General features: G+C 49.1%; 1 protein-coding gene across 9 annotated transcripts in view; it reads left to right on the top strand.

The window, feature by feature from the left end:
* The window catches only part of ATG13 (autophagy related 13), a 67,066-nt gene that overhangs the window by 41,162 nt on the left and 3,119 nt on the right, over window positions 1-22,785 (top strand). For 4 of the 9 annotated variants that reach the window (XM_008270363.4, XM_008270382.4, XM_008270373.4 and 1 more), the window contains exons 6-18: window positions 626-672; window positions 1,962-2,102; window positions 6,621-6,661; window positions 8,133-8,229; window positions 8,586-8,684; window positions 9,451-9,544; window positions 13,406-13,504; window positions 14,212-14,322; window positions 14,720-14,856; window positions 20,104-20,218; window positions 20,679-20,756; window positions 21,255-21,371; window positions 21,830-21,958. In XM_008270363.4, the coding sequence (XP_008268585.2) occupies window positions 626-672; window positions 1,962-2,102; window positions 6,621-6,661; window positions 8,133-8,229; window positions 8,586-8,684; window positions 9,451-9,544; window positions 13,406-13,504; window positions 14,212-14,322; window positions 14,720-14,856; window positions 20,104-20,218; window positions 20,679-20,756; window positions 21,255-21,371; window positions 21,830-21,958 (1,305 nt within the window). The remainder of the gene's footprint in view (window positions 1-625; window positions 673-1,961; window positions 2,103-6,620; window positions 6,662-8,132; window positions 8,230-8,585; window positions 8,685-9,450; window positions 9,545-13,405; window positions 13,505-14,211; window positions 14,323-14,719; window positions 14,857-20,103; window positions 20,219-20,678; window positions 20,757-21,254; window positions 21,372-21,829; window positions 21,959-22,785) is intronic. The other 5 variants (XM_002709079.5, XM_070071042.1, XM_008270389.4 and 2 more) reach the window with 4 other exon arrangements.

Below are 22,785 nucleotides of genomic sequence, written 5' to 3'. Positions count from 1 at the left end.
ATAAAAGCAGTTGTGTGGCTGAATACTGTATCAGTGTTAAAAATGATGTTGTATTTTTAATTATGAGGAAAATTTTATGATGTATTTATTAAGAGTAAAGCAGGTGATAAATATGATATATAATGTGATCCCACTTGTATTTAGAAAAGTGGCTGGTTGGATTCTAAATTGACATCCCCCCCCCCTTTTACTTACCTGTACTTTCCAATATTTTTAAAAATTTATTTTATCTATTTTAATTTTGTTTGAAAGGAAGTGGTATAGACAGATGTAGAGAGAGCTTCCATCTGCTGGGTCACTCTCCAAATGTCTGCAACAAAGAGGGCTGGGCCAGGCCAAAGCCAAGAGCCTGATACTTCACCTGGCCCTTCCATGTGTGTGGCAGACTCAAATACTTGAGCCATCATCTGCTGCTTCCCGGGGAGTGGGATCAGGAGCGGGATCAGGAGCAGAGTAGTGGGGATTCAAAACAGGCACTCCCACACCCCAAGCAGCGATCTAACCACTTTGCTATATGCCCACCACTACCTTCCAGTATATTTAAAGTGACCGTGTACTGCTTTGCAATAAAAAAAGAAGGTAATTTTTTAAAAGATCAAACAAATTTCAATTGTCTTATCTACAGGGAGATTCTATGGAGCTGGAAATTTGGTGTCTTGAAATGAACGAAAAGTAAGTGCTTCTATCTTTGGATCCTTGGTTGTGGTGGCTGAGGAGATAAAGCACATGATGTCATGTGAAAGCAGGCCTTTGTTTTCAGAGTCCTGGAGGGCTTTCTGACCTGCTTACAAAGCCAGTGGGTCTTTGCTACAATTTGCTTCATGCTTGACTTCCAGCCTCAGCACAGAGATGACCTTCAGAGGGGCGGCAGTCCAGAGAGACTCAGACCCCGCAGGGAAAGAAGCCGCAGGGAGAGCTGAAAAGGCTGTGTTGTGTTCCCAGGGTACAGCTCGTTCTCCGGTTAAATCCCTGGCGAGCTCTTGTAACATGACTGCTCTGTTTTGTCTGCTTTCTGTGTGGCAGGCATCCAAGGAGACTTCCCCTCACTGCCGCATTTTACACACTGCGTTGGTCATGGAATGGAGATGGAGATTATTTCCTCCTTTCTGAAGCAGATTAGCTTCCCTCCTGCCTGCAGCTTCTGTTTTCCAAGAGCAGGCAGGAAAATTGAGGAAATATCAACGCATGAAAAGAAAAATCTTAGTGATAAGTGCTGTGGTGTGAGCATTATTTTCTCTTAAGATTTATTTATTTATTTGCAAGGCAGAGTTACAGAGAGCAGAGGCAGAGAAAGAGAGAGAGAGATCTTCCAACTGCTGGTTCACTCCCCAAATGGTCACAAAGACTGGGGCTGGGCCAGGCTGAAGCCAGGAAATTGGAACTCCATCTGGGTCTCCCATGGGGGTGGCAGGGACTCAAGCACTTGGGCCATCTTTTGCTGCTTTACCAAGTGCATTGGTAGGGAGTTGGATCTGAAGTGAAGCAGCTGGGACACACACCAGTGCCCATATGGGATGTTAGTATTGCAGGCAGCAGCTTAGCCTGCTAAGCCACAATACTGACTGACCCCTGTTTTCTTTCTTAAATATAAAGCAATTGCCAGGTTATAGTTCAAAATTTTAGTACCAAACACTTTTCTCCAGATTTCCTGTTAGATTGTGTAGTACACAGCTCAGGAGAGAGTACATGGCAACATCAGAATGTATGTGTTTTTAAATGGGCTGCTTTATGTCTTTGCAAGATAACCACTTCAAAGCTAGAAAGAAAACACCCAGCACCTTTGGTGCAGTCCACCTGTATCCAGAGCATGAGAAAGTAAAACTTTGGCTTACCCTAGCATCTGGTGATAAACTGACAACTGATTATCCCTCTAGTTCAGAACATGCTTTAATCACCATTTTTGCCTTGTGCAGTTCCAGCATTTAATAGCAGAACGTTGACAGTGAATGTGTGTTCCTCAGGTGTGATAAAGAAATCAAAGTTTCCTACACGGTGTACAACAGGCTGTCACTGCTGCTGAAGTCTCTCCTTGCAATAACTCGGGTAACGCCAGCCTACAGACTCTCCAGAAAACAGGGGCATGAATACGTCATACTGTACAGGTAAACAGCATAGATGTACCTCTTGACCCACTCACCAGCCTTACCATGTTGTACATTGTCTGATTGCCATTCAGGTGTCCTGTGATTATGATTGGTTGGATTGTTGATGCTAAAGATTTAATGTGATCGCTATCCAGTCTTATGAACCTCAGCTTTCCAAGCCACCAGGTTCATTGTCCTTTTGTATTTGTATAGGCTTGATTCTTGTATAATAGATTTTTGAAATCTGTGCTGATACACATCTCAAATCAGGAAATAGAGCTTAAGACATCTTAAAACAGGCTATTTTGGGGAGGTTGAACAATCTTGTATATTCAAGCATTAAATTAAAAATGTTTGGGCTAACCACTATTTCTGTTTAAATTTTAGATTTTTATTTATTTTATTTGAAACACAGAGAGATACAAAGACAGAGAAAGATCTTTATCCACTGCTTCATTTCCCAAATGCTTGCAACAGCCAGGGACAGACCAGGCTGAAGCAGAGTCAAGAGTTCACGTTGGGTCTCATGTGAGTGGCAGGGGACCCAAGTCCTGGAGCCCTCACCTGCTGCCCCTCAGAGTGTGCATTATCAGGCAGCTGGAAATGGGAGTGGAGCCAGGACTTGATCACGGGCATTGATTCCAGTTCAGATGCCTGTCCCAAGCAGCGTCTGAAACACTATGCCAAATATCTGTCTCCAGTTTGTTTTTTTACTAATTTATTTACTTATTTAAAAGGCAGAATTACAAAGAAAGAGGGAGAGAGATGGAGAGGGCCAGGGAGTGAGAGAGAAAATGAGAATGAGATTCCATCCACTGGTTCCCCAAATGGCCACAAACCAGGAGCCTTGAACTCCCAACTGAAGTATCCCAAGTAGGTGGCATGGATCCAAGTACCTGGGCCATCTTCAGCTGCTTTCCCAGGTACATTAGCAGGGAGCTGGATCAGAAGTGGGGCAGCTGGAACACAAACCAGCATTGCAGTGTGGGTGGAATGCCAGTGTTGCAAGCAGCAGGTTACCCCACTGCGCCACAATGCTGGCCCTCTTAATCAGTTTTTGTGGACTTCTCCATAGCCTTCCCAGGTCTGAAAATCACTATTTTATTCACATATAATACAAACTTATTTTCTGTCTCCTACCTCTCATTTACCTGTACTAAGCTCCTTCCCTTTGATTGGTTTTTTTTTTTTTTTATGGTAAAAAAATTTATATTTAGAATTAGCCAGCCGGACTTAGTTTAGGTGATCCCAGTTTTGTTGGTGACATCCAGAGCATCATAGCCAGGAGCCAGTTGAACACACATGTGCCTTCCCTCCAGCAGGTCTGTCAGGTATTGTCTTTGGCCACATTGTGTCATAGAGTTTCTTCACAGCTTGTTTTATCTGGGGCTTGTTGAACACGAGTCTGTTGTTGTCTTCTATCTTCATAGTCAGCTCAGGGGCAGCTTGATAATGGCTTAATACTCATGCTTGTTTCTCCTTGGGGCACGCTGTGCTGCCAGAGGATAGTGTCTTGGGCCCCCAGAACCTGCACAACGTGTGGGTCTTCTTTTGTTCTGTGGCTGTGGATGCTTTTCTACACTTCTTGATCTTCTTGGCCTTCAAAGTCTTGACTTTGACTTTGGCTTTGGCTTTGGCTTTGGGGGAGGCAGGAGCTTCCCTCTTTGCCTTCAGCACCATCTGGTGAAAGGCCCCCTTTTTTTTTTAAGATTTATTTATTAATTATTTATCTTCCATCAGCTGGTTCACTCCCCAAATAGCTGCAATGGCTGAGGCTGGACTGGTCTGACGCCAGGCACCAGGAGCTATCCAGGTCTCCCAGGTTGGATGCAGGTTTGGCCATCTTCCACTGCTTTCCCAGGCTCATTAGCAGAGAGCCAAATAAGAAGTGGAGCAGCCGGGGTCAAACCAGTGCCCTTGTGGCCAGTGTTGAAGGCAGCGGTTTAACCTGTTATGCCACAATGCTGGCACCCTCTTTGATTCTTTTTAAGATTTATTTTATTTATTTGAAAGGCAGAGTCAAGAGAAAGAGAGATCGATCTTCCATCTGGTGGTTTACTCCCCAAATGGCCACAAAGTCTGGAGCTGGGCCAGACCAAAGCCAGAAGCCAGGAACTTCTGGGTCTCCCATGTGGGTGCAGGGGCCCAAAAACTGGGACTACCTTCCACTGCTCTCCCAGGCACATTAGCAGAGAGATGGATCAGAAGTGGAACAGCCAGATTCAAACCAGCGCCCATATGGGATGCAAGCATCGTAGGTGGTGACTTTATCTGCTACACCACAATGCTGGCCCCTCTTTGATTCTTATATAGGTAGCCAGACTATACTCAGTGAGTAATATTGCTCTCTCCAAAGATAAAGAAACAAAGGCGAACTCTAAACCTTGGTACAAAAAAGATTAGCAGTTGAATTGAAGGCTTTAGTAATATAGGCAGCATATTTTACACACTGCACCACTATTCAAATAAGAGTCAACTGACTCAGATTCTGTCAGATTTTTATTAAATGGACCTACCAAGATCTCTTTTGGCAATATTTTGTTATTTTTATTTTTTTTAAAAAGATGCATATACTTATTTGAAAGGCAGATGTATAAAGAGGCAGAGGCAGAAGCTAGAAGTCCGTTATCACTGCTAAAGATTTTCTAACAAAATTAATTTATTTATTGTGATTGTTTTTAAATATTTATTTACTTATTTATTTGAAAGGCAGAGCTACAGAGAGGGAGAAGGAGAGGTAGAGGCAGAGAGAGAGAAGTCTTCCATCTGCTGGTTCAATACCCAAATAGGCACAATAGCCAGTGCTGGGCCCTAGCCAGGAGCTTCTTCAGGGTCTACCATGTGCCCAAGCACTTGTGGCATCTCCTGCTGCTTTCTCAGGCCATTAGTGGGAGTTGGATCAGAAGCGCAGCAGCCGGCACTCGAACTGGCACCCATATGGGATGCCAGCACTGCAGGTGGTGACTTAACCCACTAAGGTACAGTTCCGGCTCTGATAATAAAGTTTTTTTTAAGAACACAGCCCAGCCTTTTCCTTACATATTAGCTATATTTACTTTCGCACTAAGAAAGCCGAGTAGTTGCTACAGACTGCATGGCATACAAATCTCGAATAGCCTCGAGCCAGTCCTCCATTCCTGGAGGTATTTATATACATTTCTCCCATAATGGACTATAATCCCCAGACCTGGGTCTCAGATTTATCTTTATCCCTAATAAACCATGGGGCTTTATTCATTGTGGGAACTTAGTTTTTACTAAATAAACATAAGTATATGTTTAATTTTTTTTGTAAAGAAATTCTTTTTTAAAAAAATTTTTAGTTGCCCATGTTGTTGTGCTGTGGGTTAACCGCTGTGGCCTGTGATGCCAGCATCCTCCAACAGAGCATGACATTGAGTGCCAGCTGCTGCACTTCCAGACAGCTCCCTGCTCATGTGCCTGGGAAACAGTGGAAGATGGCCCAAGTGTATGGGTCCCTGCACCCATGTGCAAGACCTGGAGTGGGTTCCTGGCTCCTGGCTTCCACCTGGCCTGACCCAGCCCCAGCTGTTGAGGCCATTTGAGAGAGTGAGCCAGAGGATGGGAGATCTCTGTCTCTCTCTTGCTCGTTCTCTGTAACTCTGCCTTTCAAATATATAAATAAATCTTACAAAAAAAAAGCTAGAAGTCAGCTATCACTGTTAAAGATTTTCTAACAGGAAAGAAATTTATTTATTGTTATTTTATTTGTAAGACAGAGATTCATCTTCCATCTGCCATCTGCTATCTCTTGGTTTGTATCCCAGGTGCCCACGGGTGGGGATGGACCAGGCCAAGTCAGGAGTCTGGGATTCGCTCAGGGTCCTTGAACTCACTCAGGGTCTCCTGCGTGGTGGCAGGAAGCTGAGTTGGAAGGAGAGCCAAGGTCTAAGCCTAAACATCTGAGATGGGATGCAAGCGTCCCACGTGGTGGCTGCACTGCTGTGCCAGATGCCGGCCCCTAATTGTTAACACTGTTTTGTGAAAATACATTCAGATATTTTAAATCCAGATTTGTTTGTTTATGTTGACAGAACTTCCCGGGGAAATTCTGTTATGTTCATTTGTGTCCTTTCGGAATAGCCTCACCTTGTTACTTATTCTGTGCTGGAGAACCTTTTCTGCTGTCTTCCCCATGCACTTGGGAGTGGCTGACAGGCATGCAGAGCTCCAGGTCTTCTCATGGCCATCTCAGATCTGTTTACCAATTTTGGTTGTGTAGTCGTTATTTCCCACTAGGTTGTATTTTTAAAATGCATTGCAAGAACAAGAGCAGAGAAAAAACTTAATAGCAGCTTCTTCTTAACTATTTTCCTCATTTCTTAACCAGCTCTCTCCAAATATATCTAGGCCTGCAGCTTAGTTTAAGTCGTTAGTAGCATTAAGGTCCCATTGGGAGACGTATTCATGCAAATAAGGAAAGAAAGGCTTGTTTTTGTTTTGTTCCTAGATGTTTGGGCTATGTGAACTCTTAGAGTAAAGAATCAAGTAATATTTCCTTTTTCTTCCCTGCAGGATATATTTTGGGGAAGTTCAACTGAATGGCCTAGGAGAAGGTATGTATGAAGGTTGAAAAACACTTGTATTGCGACCAGTGTTTTGGCATAGCAGGTAAAGCTGCCTCCTGCGATACTAGCATCCTCTATGGGCGCCAGTTCCGGTCCAGACTGCTCTGGTTATGATCCGCCTCCCTGCTAATGTGCCTGAGAAAGCAGCAAAAGTTGGCCTAAGTCCTTGGAACCCTGCTATTCATGTGGGAGACCTGGAAGAAGCTCCTAGCTTCTAGCTTCTGACTGGCCCAGCCCTGGCTGTTGTAGCTGTCTGAGGAGTGAACCAGCGGATGGAGGATCTCTCTCTTTCTGTCTCTCCCTCTCTCTCTTTCTGAAACTCTGCCTTTGAAATAAATAAATCTTAAAAAAAAAAAAAAAAAAAACACTTGTATTAAGAGCTCTCTTGACTTCTTAAATGAGCCTGATTGCCAACTATAGTAATATGTAGCTAGTACACTTAATACATATAAGTAAGGAAAAAAATGGAAAGCAGGTTAGGTGGTCCCGGGATCTTTAAGGGATAACCAAATAATTCAACTCAAATTTCTAGAAACTTAACTACTCTTACTCTTAACATAATTGCCTGTTTCTCTAGTTTTCTTTTTCTGTTTAAAGATTTGTTTATTGTTTGCTTGAAAGGCAGAGTTACAGAGACAGGGAGAGAAAGAGATCTTCCGTCCACTGGTTTACTCCCCAAAATGGCCACAACAGCTGGGGCTGGTTCAGGCAGGAGCCAGGAAGTCCCTCCGTGTATCCAACATGGGTATAGGGGCGCAAGTACTTAGGCCATCTTCTGCTGCTTTTCCCAGGCACGTTAGCAGGGAGCTGGATCAGAAGTAGAGCAGCTGGGACTTGAACTGATGCACATATGGGATACCAGCATCGCAGCAGGCAACTTTACCTGCTGCGCCACAACACTGGCCCCCATTTCCCTAGTTTTCTACAATGAGCATGTTAACTGTTTCTGATGAGCACCAACTATTTGGAAAAAGGAGAAATGAAACCAAGAAAACCAGGAAAGCTGGGTTGGAAGTGTCACCTGCAAGGGGACTCTTCTGTACTTAGCTGTGGAGGGGCTGCGTAGGTGGGAGTGGTTCTTCATATGTTGAGATGGCCAGTGTGATCCCTGGGGTTCCTTCTCTGTATCGTTGGGTGAGGCATGTGACATGCCTAGACAGGGCTGGTTTCAAAGGTCTCAAGTTTTAGGACTAACAGTTATTTCTTTTTTTATTCTTTGAAATGATTTTCCTTGGAAAGCAAGTGCTGTCCCCTGCCAATATTGGGTTGATGTAGAATCATTTGGAAGAGGAAAACCTAGGTTTATACATAAACACAGATATGGGAAATTGAGACACTGCACTCATGGTGCTAAATGGGTATAGCCAGAATTAATGTGAAAAATCCAGGGGAAGACACACTAGGAGTAGTGTTAGTATTCTCTGGGGTAGGAGAAAGCTAATAATTTTTCTTCTCCTAGGTTTCCAGACTGTTCGTGTTGGGACAGTGGGCACCCCCGTGGGCACCATCACTCTTTCTTGTGCTTACAGAATTAACTTGGCATTCATGTCAACCAGGTGAGGGAGAGTTCTGGAACCCAAAAGAACTCTTCCAAAGGTTTTAAATTGCTTTTTCGTCCTCAAACTCCAAGGCTAAGAATACAACTCAACTTTGCCATTGCTGAAAGTAGTCCCTTTAGAAGAATAAAATGGAGAAAGAAAGCGCAGTTGTCAGACTGGAAAATTAGTGTCCCAGAGCCAGTGTGTCCCAGATGTAGAGCTTGGGGTTTGTATTTGAGAGATTGCAGTAGTTAAGGCCCTGGTGACACCTGCCGATGGATACGAAGTGAGGGGTCTCTGAGGCCTTGGGGGTGGGGGGGGAAGTGCTCGAAAGGCATTCTGGTCAATACTGCAATCTGCTTATTGCATTACAGGCAGTTTGAGCGGACCCCACCTATCATGGGGATTATCATTGATCACTTTGTGGACCGGCCCTATCCCAGCTCCTCTCCCATGCATCCCTGCAATTACAGGTGAGGAATGTGAAAGGTGCTTTCCCAGATGGCATCCGTTTTGCACAGGTGCATAGAGCCCCTTTGTCAGCACTCCCCGTGCGTGCTGACCCCAGGTGGCGGGAAATCAAGTGACCAGTTTTCCTGCTCGTGCCTCTATGGTATACCAAGACTTGGGGTATACAGAATGTTAGAAAATTTGTGGGCATTTGGATCTTGTTAGTAATAGAACATTTCTCAGTAGCAAATTACTTAGAGACAACAAGAATGGCAGTTATTTGTGGAATGTTCTTGGCAAATTAGTTTTCAGGTTTCCATCTGGCATAATTAGTTATACATTGGAATAAAATGTCTCCAGGTCTAGATTGCAACAAACAGAATTCTCTAAAGGGTGAAATAGATGTGTTTCAGATCTTACTTTTATGTGATGGATTTGTGAAGTTGATAGATTTGTCTTTAGGGATTCAGCTTGCATTTCACTGAGTCTATTATTGGTAATTTTGAAGATCCAGGACTGGCCCCTACGTTGGCCTGGATTAAGAAAGGACTCTCAAGTGGTAGGAGAGGTAGGCTGTTTGGGTTTTAAAGAGGTCATTGTCCAATCTCTAGATGCTGATCTCTGGAAATGTTTGAAATTATCAAGGAATCGACATGCCTCTCTTGTCATTGTGAACTCTGCCTGACAGTTCTTGGCACAGTTCCAGTCCTCCTCTCACCACCCTTTGTATCCTTTCTGAAGTTGAGTGCCACCACATAAAATCCATTGTTTCTGTTCCTCTCACCTTAGAGCTACTGGTGAGGACCCCGGGGTCGCATACCCATCCGTGGAAGACTCTCAAGAAGTGTGCACCACCTCTTTTTCCACCTCCCCTCCATCCCAGGTAGGGAAGCAGCTTCTGGGGTGGTGACAGCTCTGCAGTATAGATGTATGAGCCTTAGGGAGCAGTGTCCAAAGTTGGCTACAGTCCCCTTTTGTGAAAGTGAGGATTGTTTTAGTGGAATTTTCTAGGGTTGAGGAGACCTTCTTTCCAATGGCTGTCATTGCCGTGTTTCTCACCTGGAACTGCTCTGAACCCCTGGGATTCCATGGAGCCTTTACCTTCCTCACCACATCTTCTCAGTCCCTAGAAAATCAGTCACAGGATTCCAAACATCCTGTCCCAGAGAGGTGCACTCACGCGTCCTTGTGAATGTAGTAACGACTTCGCTTTGGAAGTGACGGATTTGTTCCTAATAATGGAATAATGGAAAGAACCCCAAAAGAGCAAATGATTCCTTGGTATAAGATTGCCAGTAAGAAACCCAGAGTGCAGCCTTTCGCAGCTGACACAGATTTCTGCCAATCCCCATTTTCTGTGCAGATTTTTTTTTTCACCGTCAAAATTTCTGCTTGAGTCTGTCTGCAGTGGCAAACCCAGTCTCAATGAAAGACCCCAAGCGATGCTGTCGGCTTCCTGGAGGAAGCTTCTCCTCGGTCTTGTTGGGTAGCATGCACGGTGCTGACACTGTCGGCCAGGCAGTAGTCCTTTCCAGCTAACTGAATTCGGGGGCACGTTCCTTCCCTTCCACCCCTAGTCCTTCCACTCCCTTCTCTGCCACCAGGTCCCTGCCCACACCCCCACCCCTCCCCCAGCTGTCTCCATTGGCCCTCTCTCTGCCTTTCATGTCAGGTGATTTCTCTTAGACCTACCTTAAATTATCAGCCCACAATTACTCTTTAACCTGGCCATTTATTAACTTCTTACACAGGTTTTTATTTTCTGTTTGTTTTTTAATTATGAAAACTAAAACATTTTCCATCCGGGGTTGTTTAGGAGGTATCAGTTTAAAACCGTGGTTCTAATCTGTTTCAGTAGCAGGAGGTAACGCCCGGGAGGGACACTGCAAAGTCCACGGATCACTCTCATCTCTATGGTTGTGATTTATTTAGCATGTAAGAGATTCTTGTTTGCAGTTGCAAGCCGCCCACTTTGGTTCGGGGTGTGGGAATGATTGCCCTCCCCCGTGAATGTGTGTAGGTGTGGGTTGTCCGCATTGTGCTGGGCAGGGCTGGTATGCACAGTGACATGGCAACACTGACAAAAAAGCGGGGGGGACAGGCCTACTCTCTTACCCTTGCATTAACAGGAGTAGATTCATTTTTCACCATCCAGCATGTGGACATACACAATTTAAGCTCATTGCTTGAACAGTTTTATTTTGTTCTATGTATAGTTAGTACATAAGCAGTGCATAGAGCTGAGACTCGAGAGCGAAGGGGTGACGGTTTGGAGGAATTTGACCCCAAGAGTAAAGGGATGCACCTGGTGTTTGCATAAAATTGGTTGGCCTGTGTAAAGAGAGGCCATCTTTTTCTTGGTATCATTTGTATTTGTTGTGTCTTGTCACAATTCAGAAGTAGATGACGCCAAGGTTTTATCAGTAATATGCATGCCATAGGGGAGCCCTGTCACTAGTCCCTGGTAACCTCTGATACAATTTGGTGCAGTGTGAACCTCAGCGGTAGAGAGAAAAGCATCTGTTGCTAGTTCTTGTTTCTGTTAATATTGAGATAGCATCTTCCTTGGATTAGCCTTGGGGCTTGCATAACTAATAGACAACTTTTATTAGAACTTTTGGTAGAGTAGTAAATACATGTATTGTCATGTTTGTTGTTATTTGCACAGAGTCGAGCAATACTTGTGACCCTAAACCTGCTATGGTGACCTAAAGTTGTACCTCCAATTTTAAGTGAAGCGCATTACTCAATTTTTTTTTTCTTTCTTAAAGATCAATTTAGGGCCGGCGCTGCGGCTCACTAGGCTAATCCTCTGCCTGCAGCGCCGGCACCCCGGGTTCTAGTCCCGGTTGGGGCACCAGATTCTGTCCCAGTTGCTCCTCTTCCTTTCCAGCTCTCTGCTGTGGCCCAGGAAGGCAGTGGAGGATGGCCCAAAGGACCTGCACCCTCATGGGAGACCAGGAGAAGCACCTGGCTCCTGGCTTCGGATCAGCATGGTGCGCCGGCCGCAGCGGCCATTGCGGGGTGAACCAACGGAAAAAGGAAGACCTTTCTCTCTGTCTCTCTCTGTCTCTCACTGTCCACTCTGCCTGTCAAAAAAAAAAAAAAAATCAATTCATTTATTTGAAAGGCAGAGTCACAGACAGAAAGGGAAGTGGAAAGAGTCACAGATAGAGAGCTTCATCCACTGGTTCACCTGACAAATGGCCACAAAAAGCAATGCTTAGCCAGACTGAAGCCAGGAGCCAGGAGCTTCTTCCAGGTCTCCCACGTGGGTGCAGTGGGCCAAGCACTTGGGCCATCTTCCACTGCTTTCCCAGACACATCAGCAAGGAATTGGATTGGAAGTGGAGCAGCCAGGATTTGACCGGCACCCATATGGTATGCTGGCACTGTAGATGGTGGCTTTAACTGCTGTGCCAGAGTGCCAGCCCCTCTTACTCAGTTTTAAAAACGGAAGGGAGGGGCCGGCTCTGTGTGTAGCAGATGGGTCCGCCGCCTGCCTTGCTGGCATCCCATGTGGGCACCAGTTTGAATCTCAGATGCTCCACTTTCGATCCAGCTCTCTGCTGTGGTCCTGGAAAGCAGTAGAGGATGGCCCAGGCCCTTGGGCCCCTACACCCCTGTGGGGGACCAGGAGGAGGCTCTTGGCTCCTAGCTTCGGATCGGCCCAGCTCCGGCCACTGTGGCTGTTTGGGGAGTGGATGGACCTGCGAATGGAAGACATCTCTCCCCAGCCCCTCTCTCTCTGCCTCTGCTTCTGCCTCTCTATAATTCTGACTTTCAAGTAAAATAAGTACATCTTTTTAAAAAAAAAAAAAAAGGAAGGAAGGAAGGGCAAGACCCCAAATAATCATGTTTATATACAGCTTTGAAATTATAAGAATTTTTTTTACATTGTATAAAATTTATTTTGAGAAGCAGAAATAGAGCTCTTATCTGTTGGTCCACTCCCCAGATACACACAATGGCCAGGACGGGGCCAGGCCAAAGTAGGGAGACGGAGTGAAATCCAGGTCTCCCACGTGGGTAGCAAGGAACGCAAATCCTTGCAACAGCTTGGCTGCCTCCTAGGTTCTACATAGCAGGAAGCTGGAATCAGGAGCTAGAGCCAGGTAATCCTAGATGGCGTGCAGGCGGCTCAGCCACTTGCTTAACTGTCAGGCCTGTGAGGATGAGCACCACACACACACACACACACACACACACACCCCTACCTGCCTACCCAGGGTGACATGGACAGTGCGCACTGGAACCTTTTAAAGTTCTGGCCAACAAATGTCACCTGATCCAACTAACCTGTGCCTGTCCCTGCAGATTGTGGGTCCCAGGGAGAGGTTTTCGTCTGGCCTTACAGGCCCAGCATCCGCGTTCATCCCTGCGCACCTGGCCTCTGCTCTCAGGTCTTTCCTGTTACGAGCTGCCCTCTCACTTCCTCCCAGCCTTCCTGACTAAAGACAACCTAATGCCTGGCTCAGGTTTCTCTGTTTTCCCAGTGATACCAGCTTCAGTCAGCCCCCCGCCCCCCAAAGCTGCTAGTCAGGGAGACAGCACGCGTGGAGTGCCTGGGATGAGTGTCATTTCTAGGGAAGCCAGCGGGCGCCTCTCCCCACTTCCCTCCTGGCTCGCCAGTGTCCATCCCAGCCTCTTGGCGCTGCCCTTTCCTGAGTTGTTTTCACTTCTTTCTCAAGTCCCTTTTCTTTTTCTTCTCGTTTCTCCTGTCTCTATGTGTGTCTGTGCACAGTGTGTGTTTACTGTCACAAAGGCACATTTTCAGACCCCTACTCCTGTGGTGACGGACACCCTGAGGGTCCCCATGGCAGGACTGGCCTTTTCCCATCAAGTGAGTCCATTATGGGAAGAAGGGGATAGCATGAGTTGCATCTTTCTATTTTAAAGTAGTGACTACAGATACAGGGTCCAGTTAAGTGCTTCCAAGTGTTCTGTGGGATTACTCTGAGGCTCAATAATTGATTGCAACAGGCGCAGCCACAGCCCAGCAGCCCAAAATAGGAGCTTTCATTTGCCCCGCCTCCTACCATTAATGTGAAGAATAAGCAGAGTTATTTATATTGAATTTCCAAATAAACAGTCCAAGTCTGGTGTTCCTTCTTCCATCAGTATAAATAGGAGCCCTCTGGTACCCAGGGGTGATGGAGGGCCTGATTCGGGAATGTGGCCTTCCGTTTCAAAGGGACATCAAGGACAAAGGAGAGTGCAATGGCCTCTGCCCCGGCTTGTGCGCCACAGATCGGCTGGGCTTGAAACTGAAACGGTAGCAAAGCCTGGGAAAGGGGGAACAAGGAGTTCATTTGAGACATTTCCAAGTCTCCAAAGCTGGGAATCGTAATCCCAGTTGAGACAAATCTCTGTTTACTCATCTACAAAGGCCTGGTCTGCCACAACCCGGTAACCCGGTATTCAGGCCCCGTGCACGCACGCGGGTGTGCGGGTGGGAGCCTGGCCCGGGAGCTCCCGCGTTAGCCACACTCTCGGTCTGCCTCGTTTCCCTTGCCTTCCTCTGCCCCTCTCTGTTTTTCTCTTGCTTAGCTCTCAAGCTCTCGCCTTTCCTATCAGCCTGCTGCCCTGGGCGTTGGATCAGCTGACCTGGCTTATCCAGTAGTGTTTGCTGCTGGCTTAAACGCAACACACCCTCACCAGGTATCTTCAAAGGTGGGGAGGACGTGGGGTTTCCGGAGCTGCCTCCCCTGCCCTGAGGCAGTTGAGGGACCCCTTGGACACAAGTATCGCCCTGATGTCTGGGAGCAGAGCTCTTAGGAAGCTTTGGAGGACTGCGGCGATTGAGACGAAGGATTCTCTTAGACTCCAGAAAGGAAGGAAGCCTTCTCCCGATCTGTCTCCCTCCTCCCTTTTCTCTGCACCATCGCCATGCATGTCTCCCATTGGCCGAGTACCCGGGGGACAGACATCCAGAGGTTGTACTGTGTGTGTGGCGGCAGGCGTGGTGCACGCTCAACGGCAGATGCGTCCTACCAGGACGTGAGGCTCCCCACCGCCCGGTGCCGCCCTGAGTCACTGTGTCTCCATTTTCTCCAAGCTGATGGTCCCTGGGAAAGAAGGTGGAGTACCCCTTGCTCCCAGCCAGCCTGCCCACGGTGCCCAGGCTGACCAGGAGAGACTGGCCACCTACACACCTTCTGACGGGGCCCACTGTGCTGCCACGCCTTCCAGCAGGTGAGTTCATACCTCAGCTCTGCCACTGCCAAGACCAGCCAGGGGCCTGGGCCCCCGACACACGTGTGCCTGTTTGGTGTCAGGGAAGAGTAAGAGAAGGTTTCTAAAAGTTCGTGGAAATGCCTATGATTAAAAAAAACTATTTTTGGATTTCAGAATTTTTGTACCTCTGAAATCCAAAAATAATCTGTTAATTCTGTTTTTTCCATAATTTTTTTTTTTTTGACAGAGTTAGACAGTGAGAGAGAGAGAGAGAAAGGTCCTCCTTCTGTTGGTTCACCCTTCAAATGGCCACTACGGATGGCGCTGCGCCGATCCGAAGCCAGGAGCTTCCTCCTGTTCTCCCATGCGGGTGCAGGGCCCAAGCACATGGGCCATCCTTCATTGCCTTCCCAGGCCACAGCAGAGAGCTGGACTGGAAGAGGAGCAACCGGGACAGAATCCGGCGCCCCCAACCAGGGCTAGAACCGGGGGTGCCAGCGCCGCAGGTGGAGGATTAGCCAAGTGAGCCATGGCGCCGGCCTCCATAAACTTTTTGAAGTATCCAGATAGCTTTCAGCATCTGTTCAGGCTTGGCATTTGTGCCTACATGTAATGTCCTTAAAGCTCCTGATAAAAGCATTATGTTGCAGCTGGAGCATGAGGAAGCCCACCCAGGCCTGAGACAATGGGGGCTTGTTTATTATCCCTTTTATTTATTTATCTTAAAGTCAGAGCTACAGAGAGAGGAGAGTCAGCGAGGGAGAGAGAGAGAGAGCGAGCGAGCGAGCGAGCTTCTATCTACTTTCACTTCCCAGATGGCTGCAACTACCCGGGCTGAACCAGGCCAGAGCCAGGAGCTTCACTCAGATCTCCCCCATGGGTACAGGGGCCCGATAACTTGGGCTATCTCCTGCTGCTTTTTCCAGGCCTTTAGCAGGGAGCTGGATTGAAAATGGAGCAGCTGGGACATAAACTCATGCCCGCGTGGTGTGTTAGCACGGCAGGTGGAGGCTTAGCCTGCTGTGCCACGGTGCTGGCCCCATCCTCAGTGTTCTCCAAGGGTCCGAACGGGCCCGCCCCATTGCCCTGGAGTCTGGGGCCGCAGTTGGTTGCTCTTGAGGTAGGTTTCCTGTCCTGTTAGTTTTTTTAGAGATGTTTTGAAAACAGTTATTTTTGCTCTGAAAAGCCACTTTCGCATTGTTCCTGGGCCTGTCTGCACCTGCCACAGCCTCCTCTGTCACTGGTGACTCCGGGGTCTTTATCTCCAGTCTCCAAATTCTTGTTTTCTTTTAAATCTGCTGTTTGGGATCAGCAGTGTTCCTCACCATGTCAGATACGGCCACCAGGTCCAAGGTCACAACCAAGGACTTAAAGGAGAAGAAGGAAGTTGTAGAGATTGGAAGAGATGCCCATGCCAGTAGAAATCCTAATGAGAAAAATGGGGTGCAAGAGGCAGACGATTAGGCAGGCGGTGGGGAGAAAGAGGGCAGTGGTTAGGAAGGTGATGGAGCTGACGATGAGGGGTCCGAGGCAGCTGTGGGCAAACGGGCGAGGAGGGTGAGAATGATGATGTTGACACCGGGGAGCTGAGGATGGCGAGAATGGCTAGACAATAAAAAAGGAAAAGTTGAGAAAGACCACAGCGACCTTTTCACCCTCCACTTCCATCTCAGAATATGAAGGTAGATGAGAGGTAGAGGCACAGAGAGGGCGCCGCCCACCCGGCAGCACCACCTGCAGAGGACACGCACTCTTTACAGTGCAACCAGCACCATAGGAATTTGCAACAAGGGAGGAGAAGAGCCAAAACTGAAAAGTACTTTATAAGAGGCCAGCATTACGGCATGGCTGGTAATGCTGCCACCTGCAATGCTGGCATCCAATGTGGGCACCAGTTCAAGTCCCGGGTGCTCCACTTCTTTTTTTTTTTTTTCTTAAAGATTTTATTTGAGAGGTGGGATTACAGACAGTGAAAGGGAGAGACAGAAAGAAAGGTCTTCCATCTGCTGGTTCACTCCCCAAATGGCTGCAATGGCTGGAGCTGCGCCGACCCGAAGCCAGGAGCCAGGCACTTCTTTCCAGTCTCCCATGTGGGTGCAGGGGCCCAAGGACATGGGCCATCTTCTACTGCCCTCCCAGGCCATAGCAGACAGCTGGATCAGAAGTTTAGCAGCTGGGACTAGAACCAGCACCCATAGGAGATGCCAACACCACAGGCGTAGGATTAAGCTACTGCACCACAGTGCTGGGCCCACAGCTGCTCCACTTCTGATCCAGCTCGCTGCTGGTGTACCTAGGAGGGCAATGAGGATGGCCTGAATGCTTGGGCCCCTGCACCCACGTGGGAGACATGGAGGAGGCTCCTGGCTCCTGGCTTTGGACCCGTCCATCTCTGGCCTTTGCAGCCATTTGGGAAGTAAACCAGCGGATGGAAATCTCGCTCTGTCTCTCCCTCTCGCTCTGACTCTGACTTTAAAATAAATGAACAAATATTTTTTAAAAGTTACACATTTCTATTTTTTGTTTACACTTTACATTTTGTAAATGTTGTTAGGAATCAGCCATTTTTAGTGATCTCTCGGTGATCAAGCCAGCCTTCAGATTCTTCTGTCCTACTTCTGACTTGACTTACGGTGTGGCCGTGTTCACTATACTCTTAAAGGAGAAAAAAGCCTTTTATAAAAAAGCAATGACAAAATATCTTATTCGGAGCAATAATCTTTTTCAAAACAATAATAATGATGGTATATGTAGCTGTAAGTAGTTGGCTTGTAGGAAAGACAAAAATAAGTTTCTCTTTTTATCTGTGAAGTTGATTTTTTTTGGTCTGTTGTGTGTGTGAAACAATGTCCAAAAAGAAATGAGAATTTGGTTTTGATGAGTTCTACCAATAAACAAAGTGGAATCCATCTTTTCCGATTACCAGAGTGATGCCGTCTGTGAAGTCCGATCCGTTAGGTAGGAAGTGGAAGTTCTCTTTCACCCTGCAGAAATCACCACTGTTTGCTCGCTTTTCAGGCTGAGAGGGCCTCGGGAGGGCGAGGCAGCTGGCCAGCGCTCTCAGCTTGCATAGCAGCCAGGGCACAGCCCACATCCTGTGACCCCGGAGCCCCTGCTCCCTCTTTGCATTGCACTCGGCGCTCCCCTGGGAGCCCCAGTGGGTCTGACCTGCCCTGCTCTCCCTTGGTTCGGAAAGCCCCAGAGAAAATGAGATCACAGTGCTCCACCACATCGAAAATGAATGTTCCCATCCTAGAAATTCCTGATGTTTTTCATTCCCACAGTGCAATGGTGGGAGGGAAATTGCTTGGGAAAATCGTTTTACGCCATCCATCAGGAGAAATCAGTTCAGTCCTGGTCCCACAAACCTCCATTCTCTGTCATCCTAGCTTCTGTAGGAGGATCAGAAGAGGAACTCATTTTTTTTATTAATTAATTAATTTATTTGAGAGGCAGAGTTATAAACAGAGAGGGGGAGAGACAGAGAGAAAGGTGTTCCATCCGCTGATTCCCTCCCCAAGTGGCCTCAACAGCTGGAGCTGGGTCAGTCTGCAGCCAGGAGCTTCTTCCGGGTCTCCCATGCGGGTGCAGGGCCCAAGGACTTGGGCCATCTTCCACTGCTTTCCCAGGCCATAGTAGAGAGCTGGATTGGAAGAGGAGCAGCACTCATATAGGGTGCCGGCACTGCAGGCGGAGGCTTAACCTGCTGCGCCACAGCGCCGGCCCCAGGACTCAGTCATTCCACTCTTGTTTTCTGAGCTGCAATTCCTGGGCCTGTCCAGCAGTAGCGAAAGCAGCGGGGGCATTCGTAGACACAGATCATGCTGGCATTGTGGTGCAGCGGGTTAAGCCTGTGCCACTGGATTCTCATACGAGCGCCAGTTCAAGTCCCCACTTCTCTGCTTCCAGTCCAAATCCCTGCTAATGTGCTGGAGAAAGCAGCAGAAGATGGCCCCTTGGGCCCCTGCCACCAACGTGGGAGAACTGAATGGAGTTCTAGGCTCCTGGCTTGGGTCGGGCCCAGCCCAGGCCCTTACAACCATTTGGGGAATAAACCAGCAGATAGAAGATGCCTCTCACTCATTGTCTCTGTCTCTGTCTCTTTCTCTCTTTGTTAACTCTGCCTTTTGAATAAATAAATCTTTTTTTTAAAAAATGCAGGTCATTAGAGCTCGGTAAGCTTTCATCAGTTCGGATCCCCTGCTGCCTGGAGTCCGGAGGCCACTCGGAGCGTGTTTTTGGCCGGGGCACCGTCCCTAACCTCCACTGCTCACAGCACCATAGGAACCCCCATTTCTGCTGCTCAGAGTCCCCCATCATCTCTCCCTCAGCATCAGCCTGGAGGGCAGGGGAGGTGGGGATGGGAGTGGCGGAGTTGGCTGTGTTTTCCAGAGACATCGAGGGATGGAGGGAGGCCTGGGAGCAAGGACCGGGGAGGACACGTGGTTAGGGTCTTGAGAACCTCTGTCCGGGGTGCAGAGAGCTCTGGCTGGCTGAGGAATCGAATCTGGGGCTCCTGTGAGTCACTGAAGCTTGAAGTTAACATTAGACTGCCTACAGGAAAGCCTTGCCGTAGGTTTAAATAGCTAAAACAGGCTGCGGCCGAGCAGGTAACGCTGCCACCTGCGATGCTGTTCAATTCCCGGCTGCTGCACTTCCGATCTGAGGGCCTGCACCCACGTGGGAGACCCAGAAGGGGCTCCTGGCTCCTGGCTTTGGCCGGGCCCAGAGCTGGCCATTGCGGCCATTCTGGAAGTGAGCCAGCAGATGGAAGATTTTCTGTCTCTGTCTTTGTCTGTCTCCTTCCTCCCCCCATCCCACTCTCCTTCTGTAACTCCGACTTTCAAATAAATAAATCTTTAAAAAAAAACCCAGAGCGAAGGAAAGTTAAAATTTGGGGTCTTGCTAGCTAACAGATTTGTGCTAGAATTACAGTTAATGAGAATCGCCTGCCTGTTTGTTGCCCTGTGTGGCAGCTGATGTTGATCTTGGCATCTGAGAGTAAAGTTCATGTAGGCTTTACAGAGTTGGAACACTCTGCCTCCACATCTGCATAACTTCCAGTTGCTCCAGGACGTGCGGCCCTCTGCTGTCAACTCAAATGCGGGGTGACCGGTAGCAGCCGGCCCGCAGACCGCTTCTCCCTTGTGGGTGGCCTGGGCGGGCCAACTCCTGCCCTGGGCCCAGCCCACAGCCGGTGCGTGTCGGGAAGACATCCTCTGTCCTGTGCCTGAGAACGCTACCGCCCTTCTCTTCCTTCTGCAGCGAGGATACGGAAACCGTGTCGAACAGCAGCGAGGGGCGGGCCTCCCCCCGGGATGTCCTGGAGACCGCCTTCGTCCGAAAAGTGGGGGCCTTCGTCAACAAGCCAATCAACCAGGTGATTCCTGCGCCATCGCCCGGTGGGAGAATGAGTTCTTAGAGTGGGGCCCTGTAACCCGGAATCGGTGGAAATACCAAGACTGTGGGCGTGGGGAGTGTGTGTGTTTATAGGTTTGACTGTGGTGAGAGTTCGTAACCTGTGGTACCCCTCCTGAGAAAGTGTAGACCTCTTAAGCTTCCGAGAGAGAGAGCGCGGACACGGTTTGTGTAAAGTCAGTGCATGGCCTCAGCCGTACTTGACCGGGAAGTTGTCCTCGGCGGGCCAGTGAGGCGTGCTGTCCTAGTGACTGCCGAGTGAACCTCCAGGCTGGACCCCTGCACTTCTCAGGAGCCCAGACCTTGTTCATGATGGGGGCAGGAGGCCTGGGGGCCTGGGGCCTCCGACAGAGCAGGAGCCAGAGGGCAGCGCGATCGCTGGGAGGAGGGCAGGCACCCACGCTCTCCCTTGGTCTCTGCAGGTGGCCCTGACCAGCTTGGACATACCCTTCGCCATGTTTGCTCCCAAGGATTTGGAGCTGGAGGATACTGACCCCATGGTGAGCCCGCCACCGACCGCCCATTTCCAGTTACGGTGCCGTCGTCGTCACCCTTCCTGGGCTGCAGGCACTCAGCCCTCTGCAGACGGCAGGCCCTGCCTCGTGGCTTAGGGATCTGTACACAGCACTGGGATCCCTACAGAATCCTCAGATTGTTGTTGTTGTTGTTGTTTTTAAAGATCGATTTGTTTGAAAGGCAGAGTTAAAGAGAGAGCAATCTTTCATCTGCTGGTTCACTCCCCAGATGGCGGCAGTGTTCAGGGCTGGGCAGGCAGAAGCCAGGAGCCAGTAATTCCAACCAGGTCTCCCTCCGGGAGCAGGGGCCCAAATACTTGGGCCATCTTCTTTGCTTTTCCAGGTACATTAGCAGGGAGCTGAACCGGGATGCTGCTGTCACAGGCAGTAGTTTAACCCACTGCGTAACAGCGCCAGCCCTTCCTCAGATTCTTGTCTCCAGGTCGCAGGATCCGCCCCTGACTCTGCCGTGTTCTGAAACAGGTGAACCCCCCAGACTCCCCGGACCCCGAGTCTCCTCTCCAGCGCAGCCTGCACTCGGACGGCTCCAGTGGAGGCAGCAGTGGCAACACCCACGATGACTTCGTGATGATCGACTTTGTAAGTTGCCACCACTGCCTTGACGTTGGGAGGCGTCTCTCGCAGCTGAGCAAGGTTCCCTTCCCCAGGGATCGCAGGGATGGGACGCGTGGGCCCTCCTGTGCAGTTCACGTGGGCTACCCGCCCAGGACCCTGACGGCAGGGCATTTTGCACTGTGTCTTTGGTTGCCGTTCAGAATGGAGAGTTTTCTAGCAGTTCCCGCTTAGGTGCTCCTCGCGCCCGAATGGCTGCCCGTTGCGTAGGAGAGGAATTTGGAGGAAGGAGATGCAAACGTCGACAGGGCAGAGTGATGCTGTCACCAGCCCGGAGACCCTGTGCCCAGCCCTCCCGTGATTTAAGCCTGGAGGAGCCCGGCGCCTGAGCGTCATCGTCTGCAAGGAGGCTGGTTCACAGCCTCTCCCCTCCGCCATTCCCTCTGACCCAAAGCAAGCTAAACCGCGTCTGTCTTGTTTTAAAGAAACCGGCTTTTTCTAAAGACGATATTCTCCCAATGGACTTGGGGACCTTCTATCGGGAATTCCAGAACCCGCCTCAGCTGAGCAGCCTCTCCATCGATATTGGAGCACAGTCCATGGCTGAAGACTTGGTATGGAAGCCCCTTCCCCCACCACAGCCCACCCTCTGCCCTCGCCCCCCCACCGCTCGCGTCTCCCCTGGAACGAGGAAGAGGTTGGAGTCCGCTTGGATTTGCTCGGGCTCAGCTCCTCTCGTGTCTGTCCTCAGCACCCCCGCGCCCCCCGCTCTGGTGCTGCTGGCCAGTGCACCGAGCCAGGCCGCTCTGACAGCTCTGCATTCGGCTGCCGAGTCTGGCCAGCAGGCCGCCGTGGTCCAAGGCTGAGTGCTGTGTTCCTGCCCCGGTCTCGGAGAGCTCCTTGCCCTCGGCTCGTGGTTCCCTTGTTTGTCCATATGTCCTGTGGTGACCAGAGTGACCACACCTCTGCCTAGGGCATCTCCTCTTTCCTGCACAAACCGCAGAGACTCCGGGTGCCCGGTGCCATGGGGTGTCAGTGTCCTCTACAGAAATTAAGGCCCTGCTCAATAACAACAACATAGCTAGAAGAAGAAGAAATTATTTTTGTTTAATGATTTATCCAGTTATTCGAAAGTCAGAGCTAGAGACAGAGAGAGAGAGAGGTCTTCCATCTGCTGATTCACTCCCCAACTGGCCACAACTGCCAGGGATGAGCCAGGCCAAAGCTAGGAGCCAGGAGGTTCATCCGGGTGTCCCACACGGGTGTCATAGGCCCAGTCACTGGGGCCATCCTCCACTGCTTTTCTGAGCCATTAGGAGGAAGCTGGGTCGGAAGTGGAGCTGGGCATGAACTGGCAGCCATGTGGGATGCTGGCATCGCCGGCAGCAGCTTTAACTGCTACTCTGCAACACCAGCCCCAGTAATAGGTGTTGATAGTAGC

Source organism: Oryctolagus cuniculus, chromosome 1 (genome assembly GCF_964237555.1).
Source record: "Oryctolagus cuniculus chromosome 1, mOryCun1.1, whole genome shotgun sequence".
NCBI lineage: Eukaryota > Metazoa > Chordata > Mammalia > Lagomorpha > Leporidae > Oryctolagus > Oryctolagus cuniculus.
This window is presented reverse-complemented; position numbering and strand designations above follow the sequence as displayed.